The sequence below is a fragment of the Bos taurus genome, chromosome 14, assembly GCF_002263795.3.
Source record: "Bos taurus isolate L1 Dominette 01449 registration number 42190680 breed Hereford chromosome 14, ARS-UCD2.0, whole genome shotgun sequence".
Taxonomy (NCBI): Eukaryota; Metazoa; Chordata; class Mammalia; order Artiodactyla; family Bovidae; genus Bos; species Bos taurus.
In genome coordinates, this window is record NC_037341.1 from 15914284 (window position 1) to 15937055 (window position 22772).

The 22772-nt window shown below is 45.8% G+C and overlaps 1 protein-coding gene and 1 long non-coding RNA gene across 2 annotated transcripts in view; one reads left to right on the forward strand and one right to left on the reverse strand.

The window, feature by feature from the left end:
• The window catches only part of FER1L6 (fer-1 like family member 6), a 173224-nt gene that overhangs the window by 49630 nt on the left and 100822 nt on the right, over positions 1-22772 (reverse strand). The window contains exons 21-24 of the mRNA XM_002692627.6: positions 14133-14267; positions 10314-10463; positions 914-1024; positions 487-648 (exon numbers count right to left, since the gene is read on the reverse strand). Of these exons, the coding sequence (XP_002692673.5) occupies positions 487-648; positions 914-1024; positions 10314-10463; positions 14133-14267 (558 nt within the window). The remainder of the gene's footprint in view (positions 1-486; positions 649-913; positions 1025-10313; positions 10464-14132; positions 14268-22772) is intronic.
• LOC101907615 (uncharacterized) lies at positions 574-12838 on the forward strand. Its single transcript, XR_009490463.1, has 4 exons — positions 574-663; positions 2321-5569; positions 6020-6190; positions 6587-12838. It is a non-coding gene; the product is annotated as an uncharacterized lncRNA (long non-coding RNA).

Below are 22772 nucleotides of genomic sequence, written 5' to 3' on the forward strand. Positions count from 1 at the left end.
AGATGCTATGTACAAATAATTTTTAAAACATCTGACCATTAGTTTTTTGACAGTATCTTCCAGGCCAGTGGTTCTCAAACATCAGTGTGTATCAGAGTCTCCTACACAGCTTGTTAAACCAGAGGTGTCTGGGCCCCAGCTCACCCCTAACAGACTGATTCAGTAGTCCTGGGGCAGGACCTGAGAATCTGCATTTATAATAAGTTCCTGGGTGATGGTGATGAATTGGGGGCCACACTTCAGGAACCACTGTCAACCTGCTTTGATTTACTAAATGATCTTCACCTGGAAGTTTCAAAAACAAAACAAAAGTCTGTCTCATTCTGACATTCTGGCTCTTCACTGAATTAGACTGCTCTTTCTTGTGAGTAGTGGACACCTGAAACTCTAAAACATCCCCCCAAATTCATGAAGGAGTGAGTTACATCTTAGGGAATGAAGGGAATGAGCATGTAGGGCCTGAGGGTAGGAGAGGGGGACCCGCACCACTTCAAAAGCATCTGCCTGGACGTTGAAGTTTGGGTTGTTCTTGTAGCTCTGGATCACACAGGACTTGACGCCCCGTCCTGCACACTCGATGAGGACCTGGGGACGATCCACCGAGAGGAGCTGCACCTTCTTCATTTCTCGGACACCCCAGAAGAGAACCTGAAGAGAGAACAGGTAGGGCTATCGCTCAAAGGCCCTGGGGAGGAGGCAGCAGGTGTGGCTCAGGGGTGGGAACATCAGGTGCCCCAGCCTGGGAACTACGGTATGTTCTTCCAGGAAGGGATGGTGCGCTCCTCGAGGGCTCCCTCTGAGCAGCTGTGTCTCCCCCAGGACCCCACCAGTCCCCTGACACAACCCAGCTGCGATCGCAATGCACCAGTGCCCTTAGTCCGAAAGAACAGCCCAATCCTTCCTGGCCCCCTACCTCCACGCGGTATTTACTCAGCACTGGCCGGATGCTGGCAGGAACAGGGTAGATCTGGGTGACATCAGGTGGGTCGAAGGGAGGGAGCCCTTGCAGCCCAGACGCAGGGACCTACCACACAGATTGAAGCTGGTTAGAAATCAGAAGAGGCAAGGAAAATGAAGGCTGCCACACAATCTCACCTCATGGGAAAGACTGCCACTGTTTTAACCACAGGAATGTTTCCAGCTTAAAATGTAAATCAAGACGATGCATTTTTATCACAGTTTCTTAATCAACAAACACATTCATTCATGAGGGTAATCCAACATTAGTGAGCGCTTACAATGTGTCAGGAGTTAATAGGTTCATAAGCTTTCAGTGAGCTCACAGTAGAGAGGGGAGGGAAAAAAGACAAGTAGATGGAGCTTCACAACCTCATCAAATGGCATGGCAACTCCAGCTGTGGAATGGCAGAGGGACTCTGATAGGATTCCAACCTCTGAGACTTCACTATTCCCCTAGTATGCGCTACAGGAGATTCAGTCAACCACACAGACACTACATCGTAATCAGTGAAACAGAAAATGAAGTCTTTTGAAGGCAGACCTCTGGGATGAAAGGTGTCATTTCCTGTGCCTTTGGAGTGAATGACGCTGCAGGAAGGCAATCACTGTGCTTTACTGAACTCTCACACAAAGGAATTAGAAAGTCCCCTATGGAAAGGGCCTTCTCCCTGGGTGAACCACCGTGCATTACCTTCAAGACCCAGCTCAGCACGCACATCTTTTATGAAGCCGCCGCTGCCACGGGGACTTCCCAGGTGGCATTAGTGGTAAAGAACCTGCCTGCCAATGCAGGGGACCTAAGAGACGTGGGTTTGATCCCTGGGTCAGGGAGATCCCCTGGAGTAGGAAATGGCAACCCACTCCAGTATCCTTGCCTGGAGAATCCGATGGACAGAGGAGCCTGGTGGGCTACAGTCCATGGGGTCACCAAGAATCGGACACGACTGAAGGGACTTAGCACACGGCATACACACTGAGCCATTCTACTCTTCAGTCCTTGGCACAGTGTGTCTTCTCAGCAGGCTCAGTGCAGACTTTAGTGGACTGAGCCCAGAAAACCAGGCTGTGCTGTGTGGCCCTGCATGAGTCCTTTTCCTTCTCTGGGCCTCAGATGTTGGACCAGCTGACCCTCGCTTTGGAGCTGGAAGTTTTCCTCATGGGGGAGTTTGTCAGACTTGGCCAAGAGGAAGCCTTTGTTTACTGCATTTCCTTCTCAGACCCTCAAGTGATGCTCCATCTCCAATGGATTCTTGATAAATGTTTATTGGCTGACTGACACATTAGCTCCGTATGCTCGAAAAAGTCTAATTGCTCATCAAAACCTGCAAAGTACAAACATATCATCGTTTCTTTTTTGCAGACATATTCTAGCTGGCAACAGCAGATGCGGTTCAGTTAATTAGAAAGAAGCGCGGAAAAAGAAGACAGCAGGCACTGGGAATGCCAAATAGACTCAAGATAATGAAGCTGCAGAATGAGCCAGACCAGAAAAAGAAGCTTCGAAAAGATGAGGTGAACACTGCCTGGTGATGAGCTATCCAGGCTGCAAAACATCACCTCTCTGAGAAAGCTAATTGCTCCTGTGGTTCCAAAGATAAAGCCACAGAACAGCTGTGATGGTGGCATAGGATGGTGCTGCTACATGCGCTTTAAAAAGTACCACGTGTCTGCTCATCTTGGGGCTGCTGAGATGTCAGCCTGGGAAAAGCCCTAAACAAGCTCATTCCAGAAGCGCCTCAAAGATGCCCTTAAGAGTTTAAGCTGCCCTGCTGGCTCAGATAGTAAAAAAACCGCCTGCAATGCAGGAGACACAGTTTCGATGCCTGGGTCGGGAAGATCCCCTGGAAAAGGGAATGGCAACCCACTCCAGTATTTTTGCCTGGAGAATCCCATGGACATAGGAGCCTGGTGGGCTACAGTCCATGGGGTCACAAAGAGTCAGACATGATTGAGCAACTAAAACTTTGAAGGATCCCACGGCATGGTGGAGGTTGAGTGATTTTGCTCCCAGCTTTTTCAGAGTGAAATGGGTTGGCTGCAGGCCTATAAAACCACGTAGTGTACGGTTACTCAGTAGGGTATGATATGGAATTGTTATGAAGGCAAAGTGTGAAGGATCAGGATAAGTTGGTCCAAAAGCCTGACTGCTTTAATATCCCAGGACATATCTAACCTAACAGGACCTTGAAGGAGTTCCAGCGGCAGGACAGGACAGGGGACCCAGGCACAGACTTTAAGGGGGTGCCACACTTGGAGTCGTGTAGGACCCTAGTCTCAGTTTCTGCCCATCTGAAAAATCACTGATGCTCAGAAGACTTGTTCCTTTCTCTGTCTCCCCCAGCCCATCATCCACACCTCCATTATCCCTCATTCAGTATAATAGGTGGATACCAGTTTTGCGCTTCATCACTTAGTAGCTGTGGAATTTGAAATAGTCACACAGTGTCACTGAGTTTCAGTTCTGTTATATGTAAAGATAATGATATCTGATTCATGAATTGCTGTGAAGAATGGATGAGGCAGCATGCAAAGCACTTGGCAACACTTCTTGGCACATAGTAAGTTCCCTAGGAATAAGAGTAAACTGGAAATTGACAGACCTGTGCAACGATTAAGGCTCAACTTTCACTCATCTTAGTCTCCAATGGGACACAGGTGCTCAAGGACTGCTAGTTCCTGAAACTATCCCAGAAGCATATTTAAATCCCCTTTCAGATCTTGACTTAAATGCCACTTCCTCAGGGAGCCTTCCCTGGATGCCTAAAGTGTTAAGTCTGCCCCCTCCCACAACACCCACACCTGCTTCATATTTCACGTGCTTCCCTTTCTCTTCAGCATTTACCACACTGCTGCTATGTTACAATTTACATAGTGCTGTCCATTATCTTCCCTTCCCTAGAATACAAGTCCCATGAGGTCAGGGAGTTTGTTTTATCACTGATGAATTCTTAGGAATATTCTGGGACAAAATAGACACGGGATAATATTTACTTAAGTGCATGAATGAGTGGGTGAAGTAGATCTTGCCTTCAAAAAACTACAGATTAAGGGAGACAAGCCTGCAAACAATGGACTTTATCAAAGCCTGGATTAAACCGAAAAAGAGGCAAAGTGACATCACCTGGAAGAGGAGAAAACATTTGATTGAGGTGGGGGAGGGGGAAAGCTTCCTGGAGGAGGCCGCTCTGGTCCTGAATGGTGGTGATGATCAGTTTCCTAAAGAGTAAGTAGAGTGCAGGGGTCGGGATGGGCAGAGTAGGGAAACATTTTGGAACAGGATGACAGTGCGGCTAGAAACAGAGGAGGACGTTTATGTGGTGAGGTCTGAGAATCCAGAATATCTGCTGTAAAGAGGCCACAGTATGTGCAGAGTGACTGTACTGACATGTGAGACTGAAAAAGCAGTCTGAAGATAAATGAATTTGGGGAGAGGTTAAATGCCAAGCTATGGACACCTGACGTTCTCCTAGGGGCTGCATTTTCTTTTCATGAAATACTAAGAGTTGTCATGCAAAAAAAAAAAAAAAATTGTACTCAAAAACATTGGGGAAATGTCGAATTTCAAAAAAGAATTTCAAAAGTTTCTTTGTAGTTGACTTCTCAGAGTCTTTACTATGGTAATGGGCATTTCAAGGCTCCAAGAGGGATATATAAAACAATGAAGAATTTCTCAAACTTTCTTTTAACCGTAGATCCCCTGGAGGAGGCTATGGCAACCCACTGCAGTATTCTTGCCTGGAGAATCCCATGGATAGAGGAGCCTGGCGGGCTAGGGTCCATAGGATCACAAAGAGTCAGACATGACTTAGCAGCAGCAGCAGAGGAACTCATGTTCCAAAAATACAGTCTTCAGGAAAGTTTCTTGGAGGTGAGACGCAGACAGACACTGATCATTTCTCAAGAGGAGAGTAGTATAGAGAATTGTCTTCTGGGAGGAACTCGGAGAATTGAGTGAACAAGAAAAGAGGAGTAGGTTAGAGTAGGTTAGACCAGAAAAGAGGCAGGTGGAACAATCCTGATGAAACGAGGGTCTATGGGAACAAGGGACGATCATCTGGCTAGAACAATTGGCCTAGCCATGGATATAGACCCAGAGTGAAGAACTACATTTGAGTCTGAATTCTCAAGGCAGAGAGTGGGAGAATGGGGTGGGAGGCGGGAGTGGGCCAGGACTGGAAGGACAGGGGGCAGCTAGCTGGGTAGAGGAGGAAAATGGAGATAAGGAATTCAGCCTGGAGCATCGAAGAACCCAGGTACCAAACCCTTCTTCTGAGACAGGGCAGCATTTCAGTAATGGAGAAGGAGAGGTCGAAGGTAAACCACTCACAGACAGAAGCTTTGAGCCACAGGTGACAGTGAAGGAATTTTCCAGCTCCTGCCTGCTCGACTTGTATGAGATCCACCCGCTGAGACAGTTGTGTTGATGATCAAATTACTTTTTGGACAAGGAATCAGCTGAGAGGAAGTCCTAATGAAACCCTAATGAATTGTGTCGCTTAGGTTGCTTGCCTCTGACAAGGCTGCCTCCATCCACCCTGCTGTTAGGAAGCAGGAGGATCTTGCGTTAGTCCACCCGGCTCATCGCAGAGGGATGGAAGGAGGATCAGAGGTGGGACCATGGCATTGGGAGAAAGCCCAGCCTTCAGAGAGCCTGTCGGGATCCGCTGGTCCAGCCCTCACTGATGGATTAGGGCAGCGGTCCCCAACATTTTTGGCACAAGGGACAATTTTACCATGGGTGGGGGGTGGTTTGGGGATGATTCAAGTGCATTACTTTCATTGTGCACTTTATTTCTAATCTAATGCCACCGCTGATCTGACAGGAGGTACTAGTCTATGGTCTGGAAGATTGGGGCCCCCTAGATTGGCAAAAGCCACTGGCCATCAATGGAAAGTAACTTGAAAAAGAAAACCAATGAAAAAAAAAACAATGTTATTAGAATAGGTCATGTGTAGCATTTCTTAAACTTTCTTTTCACTCTGTCTGGAGAGGCTGGTGTTCAAAAAAGTAGACTCAGAGAAATGTTCCTGTAGCTAATATTGATCTTTTTTTTTTGAGGCATTGAAACTGAAGCCTGTGCTTCCTTAAAAAGGAAGGTTGCAAGTTGAAAGAGGGATTATACACAGATGGGCATGAGACTTTCTTCTAAAAGTAGCTAGAAGGATCAAAACAGGCAAAATTCCATTTGCAGCAACATGGACAGACCCTGAGAGCACAATGGTAAGTGAGGTAAGTCAAAGACAAAGGCAGATACTGTATGACATCACTTATATGTGGAACCTGAAAAGTCAAAAGCCATATAAACAGAGAGTAGGTTGGTAGATTGACAGGGGTGGGGAGGTGGGGAAAGTGAGCAAGGGTGGCCTAAGGGCACAAACTTGCAGTTGGAAGATGAGCAATTTCTGGGGATCTAATGCACAGCATGGTGACTACGGTTACAATACTGTGCTGTACACTTGAAAATTGCTATGAGAGTAGATCTTAAAAGTTCTCTCTCTCTCACTATCTCTTTCACACACACACAAGTTAAATGTGTGAAGTGATGGCTGTGTTCATTAACTTTATTGTGGTAATCATTTTGTAATACATACATATATCAAATTACCATATTGTCTACCTTAAAAGCTCAACATTCAGAAAACTAGGATCATGGCATCCGGTCCCATCACTTCATGGCAAATAGATGGGGAAACAGTGGAAGAAGCACAAGCTGGAATCAAGATTGCTGGGAGAAATATCAATAACCTCAGATATGCAGATGACACCACCCTTTATGGCAGAAAGTGAAGAGGAACTAAAAAGCCTCTTGATGAAAGTGAAAGTGGAGAGTGAAAAAGTTGGCTTAAAGCTCAACATTCAGAAAACGAAGATCATGGCATCCGGTCCCATCACTTCATGGGAAATAGATGGGGAAACAGTGGAAACAGTGTCAGACTTTATTTTGGGGGGCTCCAAAATCACTGCAGATGGTGACTGCAGCCATGAAATTAAAAGACGCTTACTCCTTGGAAGGAAAGTTATGACCAACCTAGATAGCATATTCAAAAGCAGAGACATTACTTTGCCAACAAAGGTTTGTCTAGTCAAGGCTATGGTTTTTCCAGTGGTCATGTATGGATGTGAGACTTGGACTGTGAAGAAAGCTGAATGCCAAAGAATTGATGCTTTTGAACTGTGGTGTTGGGGAAGACCATTGAAAGTCCCTTGGACTGCAAGAAGATCCAACCAGTCTATCCTAAATGAGATCAGTCCTGGGTGTTCATTGGTAGGACTGATTTTAAAGCTGCAACTCCAGTACTTTGGCCACCTGATGCAAAGAGCTGACTCATTTGAAAAGACCCTGATGCTGGGAAAGATTGCAGGCAGGAGGAGAAGGGGACGACAGAGGATGAGATGGTTGGATGGCATCACTGACTCAATGGACATGGGTTTGGGTGGACTCCGAGAGTTGGTGATAGACAGGGAGGCCTGGCGTGCTGCAGTTCATGGGGTCACAAAGAGTTGGACATGACTGAGCGACTGAACTGAACTGAACTACCTTAAACTTACACAAAGTTATATGTCAATTATATCTTAAAAGACCTGGGTGGGCGGGGGGGGAGGGGGAGCAAAACTCCACCAATGTCAATTCAATATTACTTAATACTTTACCCAATTTTGACCTAAAATCACTCATGGACAGCCTAAAATCACCTGGACCCTCACTTGAGGAAAGACTGGACCAGCTGGTTTTGAAGGTCACTCTTTCAGTGCTAAGAGTTCACGTTTCTATGCAGCACACATCTATCTGCTGAGAGCTGGTTCTATTTAACTTTCACCTGATTGGGCATCCTGGAATCCTAGAACTTAAGATTTGTAAGACAAAGATTTCACCAGTTCTCTTCTCCCCTCCTAGACTACAGTCGCCACAGAACTGAAGCCGATGCCTGGGTTTCTGCTACTCTGACCCTTTAAGAGCTCATCCTGCTTCAGTTCCCCTGACAGATAGATTGTTCTTTCTCTAAGGCAGCCATTCCAGCATTAAAAAGTTCATCCTTAAATGGAGCAAAAACCAGACCACAGTCAAAGTCTGATTAGCTGTACTTCAGAGCTCATCTCTCGGAGAAGGCGATGGCACCCCACTCCAGTACTCTTGCCTGGAAAATCCCATGGACAGAGGAGCCTGGTGGGCTGCCATCTACAGGGTCGCACAGAGTCAGACACGACTGAAGCGACTTAGCAGCAGCAGCAGCAGCAGAGCTCATCTCTAATAGTCTTAAGCAACTCCCAAGCTACACATGTGGGCAGTTTGGATTTGAGTACAAGTGTATCTAACTCAATAGCTGTTCCCTTCCTCTTATACTCTCCAGTCTCTCCAGCTCTTGGGGGAATTGGTATACATGAATTCTAGGCTCCAAGCTGCCATATCAAGTAAGCCATTGCCTTTCTATCCAGCTCAGTTTCTTCACCTGAAATAGATGGGACTAGACTAGGTCCGTCTAGTCAAAGCTATGGTTTTTCCAGTGCTCATGTATGGATGTGAGAGTTGGACTATAAGGAAAGCTGAGCGCTGAAGAATTGATGCTTTTGAACTGTGGTGTTGGAGAAGACTCTTGAGAGTCCCTTGGACTGCAAGGAGATCCAACCAGTCCATCCTAAAGGAAATCAGTCCTGAATATTCATTGGAAGGACTGATGCTGAAGCTGAATGTCTAATACTCGGCCACCTGTGATATGAAGAACTGACCCTTGGAAAAGACTCTGATGCTGGGAAGGATTGAAGGCGGGAGGATAAGGGGATGACAGAGGATAAGATGATTGGATGGCATCACTGACTCAATGAACATGAGTTTGAGTAAACTCTGGGAGCTGATGATGGGCAGGGGGGCCTGGTGTGCTGCAGTCCATGGGGCCGAAAAGAGTCGGACATGACTGAGTGACTGAACTGACTGAGATATCCTGCTTTAGTATTCCATGGTATAATAATACTACTAATAATAAAATAAGTAGCATTTGTTGCATGTTGATTTCATGCCAGGAACTTTAGGGAGATTAATTATCATCTCCAGTTTTGCAGGTTAAACAGAGAGAGACTAAGTGGCTAACCCAAGGTCGCACACTAGTAAGTGATGGGAACAAGATCCATACCCATGGGATCCACCTCTAACACCCTCCCTCTTACTCGCTTGCTGTGTCTTAGGATTGCTTGCTTCCTAGTTTCTGTACCAGGTGAGATTTTTCTAAAACTGGGATTTTTGGAAAACAGGCTTTCCTAGAGAGGATTGATCTGACCCAAAGGGCAGGTGCCCTCTGCCCCCAGTGAATGGGATGGTCAGGGGGAGAAACCTCTCTGACGCAGGCCCACCAGGTCATTTCTTCCCTCTGTCCCATTTGGTCCTTGATGATTCAACCAGACTCAGCTTCTCTCCTCAAGTATCCTGCCTTTGCTTTCTGAGAAGTTCTTCCTAGACGTATGTTCCTAAATTCCCCAAAGTCTTAGTAGGACAGATTAGGAACTCGAGGTCTTTGGGAAACTTTGTGATACAGTGTAAGGAGCAGAAGGTTAAAGGTCTTAAGTTCAGCTCTCAGTTCAACCACCGACTAGCAGCCTGATGAGGGAAGTCAATCAATTACATTAATCCTCAGTTTACCATCCATAAAATGGGAATCATAATCCGTACCTCATCAGGATTGAGGGAGATTTCAGTGTGATGAGAGGGGATGTGAGGCAGCAACCACAACACGGGGCACGTGGGAGTGTCCACAAACGTTTGCTCCCTTCCCCTTTCATATCCTCTAATGGTTTGTATGGAGCATGCTATGCTATGTTATGCTAAGTCGCTTCAGTCGTGTCCAACTCTGTGCGACCCCATAGACGGCAGCCCATCAGGCTCCACTGTCCCTGGGATTCTCCAGGCAAGAATACTGGAGTGGGTTGCCATTTCCTTCTCCAATGCATGAAAGAGAAAAGTGAAAGTGAAGTTGCTCAGTCGTGTCCGACTCTTAGCGACCCCATGGACTGCAGCCTACCAGGCTCCTCCGTCCATGGGATTTTCCAGGCAAGAGTACTGGAGTGGGGTTGCCATTGCCTTCTCTGTGTATGGAGCATAGCGCTGCTCAAGCTTTTCTGGCCAAATCCATAAGGACCTTTCATTCTGGGACTCTGACTTGCAGCACAGGGGCTCTGGGAATAGCTGGTCACCTGAGTTCTTAAATGGTATCTCCCAGGTCCCCAGAAGGAGCCATCTCCAGACACAGGACAGCGGTGAGGGACCAGGCACAGAGTGATGGATGTGCACCTCCTGTGAGGCTGCTTCTCTGGCCGGGTAGACTAGATGGACGGCTAGTGCAGCTGTCGCTTCCAGTCCACTTACCTGCAGGAGTTCAAATACAGCAAGGAGGTCCCCTCCAGAGAGGTTCCCACAAAAGATGGGGTGATAGCACAGCCTGGGGGGCTCGTAGTCCTGGTCAGCTAGTTTCACCACAGGAGCAGCCACAGTGGCACCCAAATATTCTGGCTTTCCCTAGGGCAGAAAAGATAAGAATTTTTGTCCCTTGTGGTCACCTACCTCGTGTCTCAGTGTGATTTTGTAACTAACCTTCACAAAACCATCAGCCTCATCTCTCCCTCCTACTACTGTCTACATGCCTCACTGTCTTCTTCTGCTAAGCCCCTCTAGTCCTTTTCCATAGGCTCGGGGAGCAATAGAATCTATCTGGGCTCCCAGGGAAAACTCTAAGGTCATCTCAGGGGCTTCCTGGCTGAAGACCATCTTAGGGGTTATCTCTTTTTTCAGTGTATTGAGCTCAGTGGAATGAAGATAATCACCCTGGGTAGACTTGAAAGGGAAAAGGAAAATAAAGTGATAGCACACATTCTGAACGATCTCCAGGGCAGGGCACCACTGTGGCTGAGCCACAAGTTTGGAGTCCAGGCAAGCATGAGTTGGAGACACCAAATCTACTACTTCCTAGATCTCTGGTCTTGGACCATTTACTCAACCATTTTGATCCTCATGCTTAAAAAGGGGTTAAAAGTACATTGTTTTGAGAGCAAAAGTAGGGTACTGTGCATGTCCCCTGCACACAACATCACCTAAGGGGGGGCAAACCACCTAAGGACAGTGTTACCCTCTCCCCATATAAGGAACAAGTTTGCTCCTCCTTCTCAGGGAGCAAGTCAGCAAGGGAACCTGTCGATTCTCACTCCCCCACTGCTGCAGCAGGGGCCCCAGTAAAGCCTTGGGTGAATTTCTTTTTTAAAAAAAGGTACATTGTTTACAGGGCCATGATGATTAACGTAATAATGTATGTGCTTTGCACAACAGCTGGTAAACAGTAAGTGCTCAGTGGCAATCCACTCCAGTATTCTTGTCTGGAGAATCCCCATGGACAGAGGAGCCTGGTGGGGTACAGTCCATGGGGTCACAAAGAGCTGGACACGACTGAGTGACTAAGCACAGCACACGCATAGTAATATGATGGTGATTAAGATCAGCATGTTTAAGTAATAGAGCAATTTTGCCCAACTGTTCTTGGCAGTAAAAGAGTATTAGAATGGCTTTGTTTGTAAGTTTCTTGAAGAACTACTTGATGGTATATCTTCTGCCTTTTCCTAGTGCCTGCTCCCAGTTCTGGTTCCACCCCAAGCAGCCTGGGGCTGGAGCCTGGGGCTGCTTTGCTGTTTATCTCAAGAACAGCTGTGATGTAAGTCCCAGGCAGGCAGGCAGGATTACCTATTTTATTCACTGTTACGTCCTCTTGGCACAGGGCAGGCACTCATCCAAGCTCTTGTTGATCCAAGAGTAAAAGAGCTTTCACTTATCTGGATAAGTGACCTCCAAGTCCAAGGACAGGGCCCATACTCTCTTTGGCTGAGGCTGGGTTTTAACACCTGTGCTGCTTCATTGCCTTTGGACTCATGAACCAGCATTTGCATTCCCGGCTGTAAAAGGAAGCTTGGCGAGGGGGAAAACAAACAAACGAAGCTGCCTGCTGATATCCAGTGGCACCATCAGACCTGTTCCGGGGATGAGTGGAGTTAGGGCAGCTGGATATGAAATGAATGATCTGCTGCATAATTATTTTGTCCATAATCCTAGCTCAGAAAAATTAACTTAAAACGAGCCCTGGAAACAAAAGAGTAAACATAAACTGAAGCAACCTGCGTGCCAAATGTAAACTAATTTCTTACAGAGCCGGCAGACTTGAATGAGGGCACAGGCACCGTGTAACGAGAGAAAGCTAGAGACTGGAAGCTGGGTCCTGCAGAGTCAGAATCTAAAATTTGATCATCACCATGGGATTGTGATGGCGGCAGCCCACGGGTGTGAACAGAATCTTTTGCACATCAACACGTATCTCAAGGAAGAAAGTGCAAAAAAAAGTTCATATTTTCTTTCTCTCCTACATTTTCTTTTCTTTTAGATGTGAGAATGTAGGCTTTCTTTTCTGGACAGAGTTTGGCTTGGGGAGGGGCCCAGGAAGGCAATCAATGAATGGAGATCTAGAAGAGGGTCTGAAAAGCAAACAGACAAAGGGAAATCCACTGTAGTCCAGTGGGTGGGTCTCAGTTTTTAATGATGACTGATTGCTGTTGTGTATATTTGTGTGTGTGTGTGTGTGTGTGTGTGTGCGCGCGCGTGCTAAGTTGTGGCCAACTCTTTGCAACCCCATGGGCTGTAACCCGCCAGACTCCTCTCTTTGCCCATGGAAATTTTCCAGGCAAGAATACTGGAGTGGGTTGCCGTTTCCTCCTCCAGGGGAGCCTCCCGCCCCAGGGATTGAACCTGCACTTCCTGTGTCTCCTGCATTGCAGGCAGACTCTTTACTGATGAGCTACCTGGGCAGCCCTTGATTGTTGTTATTGGTTGTCAAATAAAAATACTTAAGATTGGAATCATATTGTTATGGACTCTATTAAAAAGGTGTTTATTTTGTGACCTTCTTTACAGAAAGTCTATATTCTAGGCACAGCAGTAGAACACACATCTACTGGAGTAGGTTGCCGTACCCTCCTCCAGGGGATCTTCCTGACCTAGGGATTGAACCCACGTCTCCTGAGGCTCCTGCATTGTAGGAGGATTCTTTACCACTGACCCACTGGGGAAGCCCATAAATATACCACTTAGCCCAAATTTACAGATGGGGGAATGGAGTCCAGAGAGTGACAAGGAGAAGCTGAATATGTATGTCTAAAGGGAGACAGTCACAATGGCCACTCCACTTGTGCAGGAAAAAGTGGACACAGGAGGCTAAATTCAAGTTCTGGCTGTGCCTCCAGCCAGCTGTGACCTTGAACAAGGCATTTGACCTTTCTGGGCTTCTGTTTCCTCTTCTCCAAAGCCAGAAGGGGCTTCATGCTCTCCAGTTCTCCCATCCAAATTTCCTCCTGACCTTGGCTGAAGGTCGGAGCTGCCAGGCTGCTCTGAGGAGGTGAGGAGGCTTTAGGAAGTTTTCTTGCAACAACTCTTGTACTTAGTATTATTTGTGCTTCTACAATCTCCAAAGGAGGTAAAGACATTAAAGAAAACATTAAAACAAGCCTTTGCCTTTCCCTTTAGACTTCTTAGTTTAAAAAAGAAAAAGATTTGTTTCAGTGATTAAAAAAAAAATCCTCCAGTAAGCTTTAGAATTGGCCCAGCATTTCAGAACACAGACATCTTTGGAGAGGAAGCAGTCTGGCTAACATCATAACAGAAATGAGATGGAGATAAATGCATTGTTTCAGGGCTTGGAAGCAACAACCAAAATAAGAAGATCCAGTTACAAGACTGAATCGGTGACAATACATCCATTTGCTTCCAGCCAGGGAGATCAGTAAAGACCTTCTGTTTTCAAAAGGCATGGACTTTTTTTACTAGCAGCAATAGAATATAGAGCCCGCTGGGGACTGGGGACAACTATGGGTGGCCTTAATAATTATATTCCTAAAGAAGTGAATGTTGATTGAACTTTTGTGAATCAGATCCTATTTTAATTGCAATCTAAAGGGTAATCTAAGCAAAAAAAAAAAAAACAACCCATTAGTAAAACAAATGATCTTCACTGATTTCCCTAGTTCTGTAAAATCAGCGTTTTTCCCAGGTGAGAACTGCGTCCAGGCACCGTCCCAGGCTGGATAAAGAAAGGAAGGTGGCTGAAAACAGAGTGTTTTTGGTGAAGCCCGGTCAGCGCAGCCCTGAGACACTCACCACCGCGTCACTGTCGTACAGCTCCACCACCACTAAGGGTGGGGATTCTGCCAGCTCCTTCTGGTCTCCGTGCAGCACCAGGTCATTGAACAGGAGCATCTGGTTCCAGGTGGGGGAGAGGGTCTCAGGAATGACCTGTAAGGTGGGGCCAAGAGAAAAGCCAACACTCACTCGATCAAGTTGGAGGGGGCTCTGGGAAGGGTAAAGAGGACACATCCTTAACATCATTGCTCACTTGATCAACATTCAAGCAACAAAGGAAATTAATATACTACTAAGTACCGGATGCTAGGCATGCAGACTCCCTGCCCTGGAGGAGCTTACCTAAGTTTCATGAGTAGTACCCCACCTGATTGCCACCCTATTTGCAAACACGAGTGTAAAAGTGAAAGTCACTCAGTTGTGTCTGACTCTTTTGTGACCCCAGGGACTGGAGCCCGCCAGGCTCCTCTGTCCTTGGAATTCTCCAGGCAAGAATACTGGAGTGGGTTGCCATTTCCTTCTCCAGGGCATCTTCTCTACCCAGGGATTGAACCTGGGTCCCTGCTTTGCAGGAGGACTCTTTACCATCTGAGCCACCAGGGAAGGCATTTGCAAGCATAATTCCAGCTTAATCCTCGCAGTGGTGCTTCCATCATGACACCAGCTACCCTTCACTGAGCACGTACTGTGTTTTGGCTGCGGTGCGTCACATACACTGTCTCGCTCAAACTTCCCAACAATTCTGGGAGGTGGAAGCATAAGCCAATGCTCACTTGTCCAGAGTGAGCACGTGGCAGAACCAGGATTTAACCTGGATCCTTTGGCCCAAACTGCTAACTTCATCCATCCTCACCAAGTAGATGCTAATATTATCTCCATTTGGTTGTTCTTGTGCTGTCATGTCCAACTCTTTGTAACCCCATGTCCACCAGGCTCCTCTGTCCATGGAATTTTCCAAGCAATACAGAAGTGGGTTGCCATTTCCTCCTGCAGGGCATCTTCCCAACTCAGGGATCTCTTGCATCTCCTGCATTGGCAGGCAGATACTTTTACCTGGGAAGCCCAGTGAAAGGCTAAACTGAGGATGAGGGAGATTTAGTGATTCTTCATTTGTTAACAAATAAAATTGTGTCATCAAATACTCAAAAGAAGATTCTCAAGTTAATATTCCTGTGGAATTCTACTGCTGTTGGCTACTTAATCTGACTGTATTGAACTGACTAGGGTCTTCAAAATAATCCTTACCATTTTGCATGACATCATTCTTTCCTCCATAGCAAATTGTGACAGTGGAAATTAGCTGCACCCATTATGCAGATGGGAAACCAAAGGACAACCAAACTACATAATTTGTCCAGAACCATGAATGTCTCACCAGAAGTAGCTCAGCGCTCCCTGCCAGGCCATTCAAGCAGTACCTTTAGGAGCTAGGGTGTGATGGACTTGCATCCTCTATTTTACTGGATGTTTGGAAACATGCCATTTTTACAGAGCTAGAAGCTAGGCCTGCTTGCAGGATGGGTGGACTTTGCAACTAGGCAAAAACTGTTGCATTCATACGTGAGTACTGGAAACAGGCCACAGTCACAGCCTCCCAGACAGTGCAGGCAAATGGACGATTTCACAGCATAATGCAGACCACACAGCAGCTGCTGGATCCTGAGGAAATTTCCACTGCGCACCACTCTCTCTAGGAGGGATTAGAGAGAGCCTCTGGCCTGAACTAACTAACTGCTTAGGCTCCAAGGTCCAAATAAAACTGTCATCTCAGAGTTTTACATCAAGAGCCATTTCAAGTCACGGCCTTAAATCATTTGCACTGTGATCACGAAATAATATTTTTATTGCTTTTTATGTGAGCCATAAAAATATCGCACATTCCACAACTTCCTTCCTTGCTTTTTTGCCTTTGGAGTATTTTATGCCTCTCACACAGTGAGGTTTTGAACATTACGTTCCAGAGAAAATCTTAATTCTTTGGACAGGAAAAGAATGGCTTCCACCAACTCACGAACAGAAGTTACAGCGTTGCAATGCTAAGTTCCCCTGTGAAGGTGACTGACATCACAATAAACATGTGTTTTCAGGTTGCTTTTGAAAATAAAAATGTGATCATTTTTGCAGGCTGCCCCCAAGAGTGTAATACCAAAGCAATTTATAATTCTCACAGCATCTTTCCTACAGAAATGTTCTGATGGCTTCCTTGGCACTTGGGGCTATAATTGCTGCTTGGTAAGATTCCAGAGGCTAGCATTCAATCTTTCGTTCATTATATATCTATTCCTTCAAAGTGCTGGCACAGTGTCCAGTATTGCATGGCATCCTGTGCTGAGTGGGTGTTCGATAGCTACTTGCATGAAGTAATGAGTGGGTATTGGCTTGTCCCAGGAGTGAAAGGACATGTGGCCACCTTTAAGAGGTACTGAAAGGCTCACCCGAGCAAAAGTACATTCTCCCACTTTGTAACCGGGAAGGGTTAAATTTAAATTTACACTGGATCTGCTTCTTTGACTTTAACCCTTTTTTGTTATTATAAACATACATAATGGCTTGCTTCAGGGACATAACCTGAGCCCTGCACCTGGCAAGGACTCTAAGGTAATGAAACTAACACATCCCCCTATCTGAGACTTGCCATTCTAGGGGATATTTGCAAGGACTGAATAGTCTTTTTACTTTGTTTCCTCGCCTCTCCCCATCTCTGATCCATAAAAGCACCTGGCAACCAGGCCCTGGCAAGATGGTTATTTTGAGGTGATAGCTGCCATCTTCTCATCAGCTGGCTCATCGATTAAAGTCTCTTCCATTCCTCAACCCCTCGTCTCTAGGATTCACTGGCCTGTCATGCAGCGAGCAGAGCCAGCTTGGATTCCATAACAACTTCTTTGCCAAGGTGAGCACAACTCACCTCACTTTCTCAGAGCTTCCTTCAGAGGTTATGCTTGTAAAAACTGGTTCAATGACATTGCTGGAGAGATTCAAGTAACACTGAAGTTTAACGCAGAAGGAGAAGGGGACAACAGAGGATGAGATGGTTGGATGGCATCACTGACTCGATGGACATGAGTCTGAGCAAGCTCTAGGAGCTGGCGATGGACAGGGAAGCCTGGCGTGCTGCAGTCCACGGGGTCGCAAAGAGTCGGACATGACTGAGCAACTGAACTGAACTGAAGTTTAACTCTTTGAAGAAGGAATGAGATGGCATGGATGGAGTGTGGCTTTAGTCTCAGAGACACCCCTGGAATAGAGCCCTGGTTTCACCATCCACCTATGTCCTACTTGACCAGGTGATTCAGCCCCTCTGAACCTTAGTCTTACTCACTTCAATGGAGTTAGCACCTACCTTGTAGAATTGTTATGACCATGGTTTAAGATAAAGCATATTAAGTGTCTGGCATACAGTAGGTACTCAATAAGTGCTTACTGCCCACCCTAATCAACCCCAGCCACACACATTTATAAATGAGTGAACATTTATTGACTACCTACTGCATGCCAGTCTTGGTCACTGGGTAACTCGTGTCTTAATAAGAGAACACCTGTTCCTCAGGACTCAGCATCCACCTGTTTGAAATCTCAGCTTCCACGCTCCCCACCTGCTAAGATCCCTGTCCTTCTCCTCGAAGCTCCATCTTAGCCACACAGTCTCCCTCCCCTTCTATCTTAGCCACACAGTCTCCCTCCCCTTCTATCCCCAAAGTCTTTCTCTTTGGGAGCTGTCTCTCATTCCCTTTACTCTATCACCACAAGATTTCCAAGTTCCACGTCCTTGGTGGTGTCTGGAATAGCTGGATTTCCAGTCTGAATTATTTTGTACCATTAAGTCACATATAAGGGGCTTCCCATGTGGCGCAGTGGTAAAAAATCAGCCTCCCAATGCAGGAGATGTAAGAGATGTGAGTTTGATCCCTGGGTTGGGAAGGTCACTTATAAAGGACTTGCTGCAAAACCCACCCTTCAGAGTCAGTTTTCCTTGAGCAACACATTCAGACACGTGCTTACAGGTGAATGGTGGACCAGCTCAGCTATGACTGTAGAGCCCCCAGCTCAGCCTTCTCCACCTTGAAGAATGCATGAGCTGGGCATGTCACACAAAGACTAGTCCCACGGAGGCAGCACACACTGCAACAGGAGAGGGAATCTAGAACCCTTTCTTTTTTTTTTTTTTTTAGTTTTCTTTTTTAAAAATATGAATTTATTTATTTTAATTGGAGGCTAATTACTTTACAATATTGGATTGGTTTTGCCATACGTTGACATGAATCCACCACAGGTGTACAGATGTTCCCCATCCTGAACCTGCCTCCCACCTCCCTCCCCGTACCCGTACCCCACATCATCCCTCTGGGTCATCCCAGTGCACCAGCCCCAGGCATCTTGTCTCATGCATCGAACCTGGACTGGCGATTCATTTCACATATGATATTATATATGTTTCAATGCCATTCTCCCAAATCATCCCACCCTTGCCCTCTCCCACAGAGTCCAAAAGAGTGTTCTGTACATCTCTGTCTCTCTTGCTGTCTCTCATACAGGGTTATCATTATCATCTTTCTAAATTCCATATATATGTTATTATACTGTATTGGTCCAAAATGGAAGCAGAGTGGTTAAGCAAAATGACTTTGGAATTCGACCAACATGGGTATCCATCTTAGCTCCACAGGTGTTAGTCACTCAGTCGTGTCCAACTCTTTGCAATCCCATGGACTGTAGCCCACCAGGCTCCTTTGTCCATGGGATTCTCCAGGTAAGAATACTGGAGTGGGTTGCCATGCCCTTCTCCAGGAGATCTTACCAACCCAGGGATCGAACCCATGTCTACCGCATTTCGGGCACACACTTTACCGTCTGAACCACCTGGGAAGGCAACGTGAAAGCTGCTCAGTTGTGTCCGACTCTTTGTGACCCCATGGACTACCTTGACCCAGGGATCAAACCCAGGTCTCCCGCATTGCAGGCAAATTCTTTACCAGTTGAGTTCCCAGCATAATTTGGCTCTACCACCTTCTATTAATAATTAAAGCGTCTCCAAGCCTTACCTTCCCCATCTGCAGACTGAGGACACTAGTTCAGTTAGTCAGTCAGTTCAGTCGCTCAGTCGTGTCCGACTCTTTGCAATCCCATGAATTGCAGCACGCCAGGCCTCCCTGTCCATCACCAACTCCCAGAGTTCACTCAAATATCCATCGAGTCTGTGATGCCATCCGGCCATCTCATCCTCTATTGTCCCCTTTTCCTCCTGCCCCCAATCCCTCTCAGCATCAGAGTCTTTTCCAATGAGTCAACTCTTCGCATGAGATGGCCAAAGTACTGGAGTTTTCAGCTTTAGCATCATTCCTTCCAAAGAACACCCTGATCTCCTTTAGAATGTACTGGTTGGATCTCCTTGCAGTCCAAGGGACTCTCAAGAATCTTCTCCAACACCACAGTTCAAAAGCATCAAATCTCTGGTGCTCAGATTTCTTCACAGTCCAACTCTCACATCCATACATGACCACAGGAAAAACCATAGTCTTGACTAGACAGACCTTTGTTGGCAAAGTAATGTCTCTGCTTTTGAATATGCTATCTAGGTTGGTCATAACTTTCCTTCTAAGGAGTAAGCATCTTTTAATTTCATGGCTGCAATCACCATTTGCAGTGATTTTGGAGCCCCAAAAAATAAAGTCTGACACTGTTTCCACTGTTTCCCCATCTATTTGTCATGAAGTGATGGGACCAGATGCCATGATCTTCGTTTTCTTTCGTTTTCTGAATGTTGAGCTTTAAGTCAACTTTTCCACTCTCCTCCTTTACTCTCATCAAGAGGCTTTTTAGTTCCTCTTCACTTTCTGCCATAAGGGTGGTGTCATCTACATATCTGAGGCTATTGATATTTCTCCCAGCAATCTTGATTCCAGCTTGTGCTTCTTCCAGCCCAGTGTTTCTCATGATGTACTCTGCATAGAAGTTAAATAAACAGGGTAACAATATACAGCCTTGACATACTCCTTTTCCTATTCGGAACCAGTCTGTTATTCCATGTCCAGTTCTAACTGTTGCTTCCTGACCTGCATAACAGTTTCTCAAGAGGCAGGTCAGGTGGTCTGGTATTCCCATGTCTTTCAGAATTTTCCACAGTTTATTGTGATCCACACAGTCAAAGGCTTTGACATAGTCAATAAAGCAGAAATAGATGTTTTTCTGGAACTCTCTTGCTTTTTCCATGATCCAGCGGATGTTGGCAATTTGATATCTGGTTCCTCTGCCTTTTCTAAAACCAGCTTGAACATCTGGAAGTTCATGGTTCACATATTGCTGAAGCCTGGCTTAGAGAATTTTGAGCATTACTTTACTAGCATGTGAGATGAGTGCAATTGTGTGGTAGTTTGAGCATTCTTTGGCATTGCCTTTCTTTGGGATTGGAATGAAAACTGACCTTTTCCAGTCCTGTGGCCACTGCTGAGTTTTCCAAATTTGCTGGCATATTGAGTGCAGCATGTTCACAGCATCATCTTTCAGGATTTGAAATAGCTCCACTGGAATTCCATCACCTCCGCTAGCTTTGTTCGTAGTGATGCTTTCTAAGACCCACTTGACTTCACATTCCTGGATGTCTGGCTCTAGGTGAGTGATCATACCATCGTGATTATCTGGGTCATGAAGATCTTTTTTGTACAGTTCTTCTGTGTATTCTTGCCACCTCTTCTTAACATCTTCTGCTTCTGTTAGGTCCATACCATTTCTGTCCTTTATCGAGCCCATCTTTGCATGAAATGTTCCCTTGGTATCTCTAATTTTTTTCAAGAGATCTCTAGTCTTTCCCATTCTGTTGTTTTCCTCTATTTCTTTGCATTGATCGCTGAGGAAGGCTTTCTTATCTCTTCTTGCTATTCTTTGGAACTCTGCATTCAGATGCTTATATCTTTCCTTTTCTCCTTTGCTTTTCGCTTCTCTTCTTTTCACAGCTGTTTGTAAGACCTCCCCAGACAGCCATTTTGCTTTTTTGCATTTCTTTTCCATGGAGATGGTCTTGATCCCTGTCTCCTGTACAATGTCACGAACCTCCATCCATAGTTCATCAGGCACTCTATCTATCAGATCTAGTCCCTTAAATCTATTTCTCACTTCCACTGTATAATCATAAGGGATTTGATTTAGGTCATACCTGAATGGTCTAGTGGTTTTCCCTACTTTCTTCAATTTAAGTCTGAATTTGGCAATAAGGAGTTCATGGTCTGAGCCACAGTCAGCTCCTGGTCTTCTTTTTGCTGACTATATAGAGCTTCTCCATCTTTGGCTGCAAAGAATATAACCAATCTGATTTCGGTGTTGACCATCTGGTGAGGTCCATGTGTAGAGTCTTCTCTTGTGTTGTTGGAAGAGGGTGTTTGCTATGACCAGTGTGTTCTCTTGGCAAAACTCTATTAGCCTTTGCCCTGCTTCATTCCGTATTCTAAGGCCAAATTTGCCTGTTACTCCAGGTGTTTCTTGACTTCCTACTTTTACATTCCAGTCCCCTGTAATGAAAAGGACATCTTTTTGGGGTGTTAGTTCTAAATGGTCTTCATAGAATCGTTCTACTTCAGCTTCTTCAGCGTTACTGCTGGGGCATAGGCTTGGATTACTGTGATATTGAATGGTTTGCCTTGGAAATGAACAGAGATCATTCTGTTTATCCTAAACCTTTGGGCTGCAGTTAGATATAGACAAAAATGCATATAAAAAGCTTAGCATTGTGCTTGGCACAGATGTAGTTTTCAATAAATGACAGCTAATATTATTATTAATAAAAATTAGGTACTTGGTTCAAAAGTATGAAGTATCCAGGATTCAACAGAACTTGTTTCCCTTTCAAATGATTATTTGATAAATAAATGTCATCTGTCCCTTTGGGAAAAGAAGTGAAAGTGTTAGTGACTCAGTCATATCCAACTCTTTGTGACCCCATGGACTGTAGCCTGCCAGGCTCCTCTGTCCATGGGGATTCTCAGGCAAGAATACTGGAGTGGGTAGACACTTCCTACCCCAGGGGATCTTCCTGACCCAGGATTTGAACCTGTGTCTCCTGCATTGCAGGCAGATTCTTTACTATCTGAGCCACCAGGGAAGCTTTTTGAGATGTGAGTCTAAATCAAATGAAGAAACCATACAGAGATGAAAGATAGAAGGAGAATTACACATCAGCTGAGGGAACTCACTCAAACTCCCTGTCCCTCCTCCACCCTCCAGCCCTGAGATCACCTCTGAGGACCTGGAACTCCAAGCTGTGCAGGCAGAGAAGGCTTCCAGGGGTCCCCCTTTTGAGAATCTCCCTTGCTTCTGGTGGCAAGCCTCAATGGCAATATTAACAATCAGCTACCCAGGAGCTGTTATAAGCAAGACACTGTCCTGGGTGATGCATCCTCTTGGAGGCAGATACAATACCACCATCCCTATTTTACAGAAGCAAATACAGAAATGAATAAACTGAGGACAAAGAGGATTTTGCTTAAGGTCACACAGCTCATAAATGGAAGGGCTCAGGCTTGAACCCAGGCACTAGGGCTCTCAGTTCAGTCGCTTGGTCGTGTCTGACTCTTTGTGACCCCATGGACTGCAGTATGTATGTCAGGCTTCCCCGTCCATCACCAACTCCTGGAGCTTGCTCAAACTCATGTCCATTGAGTCAGTGAT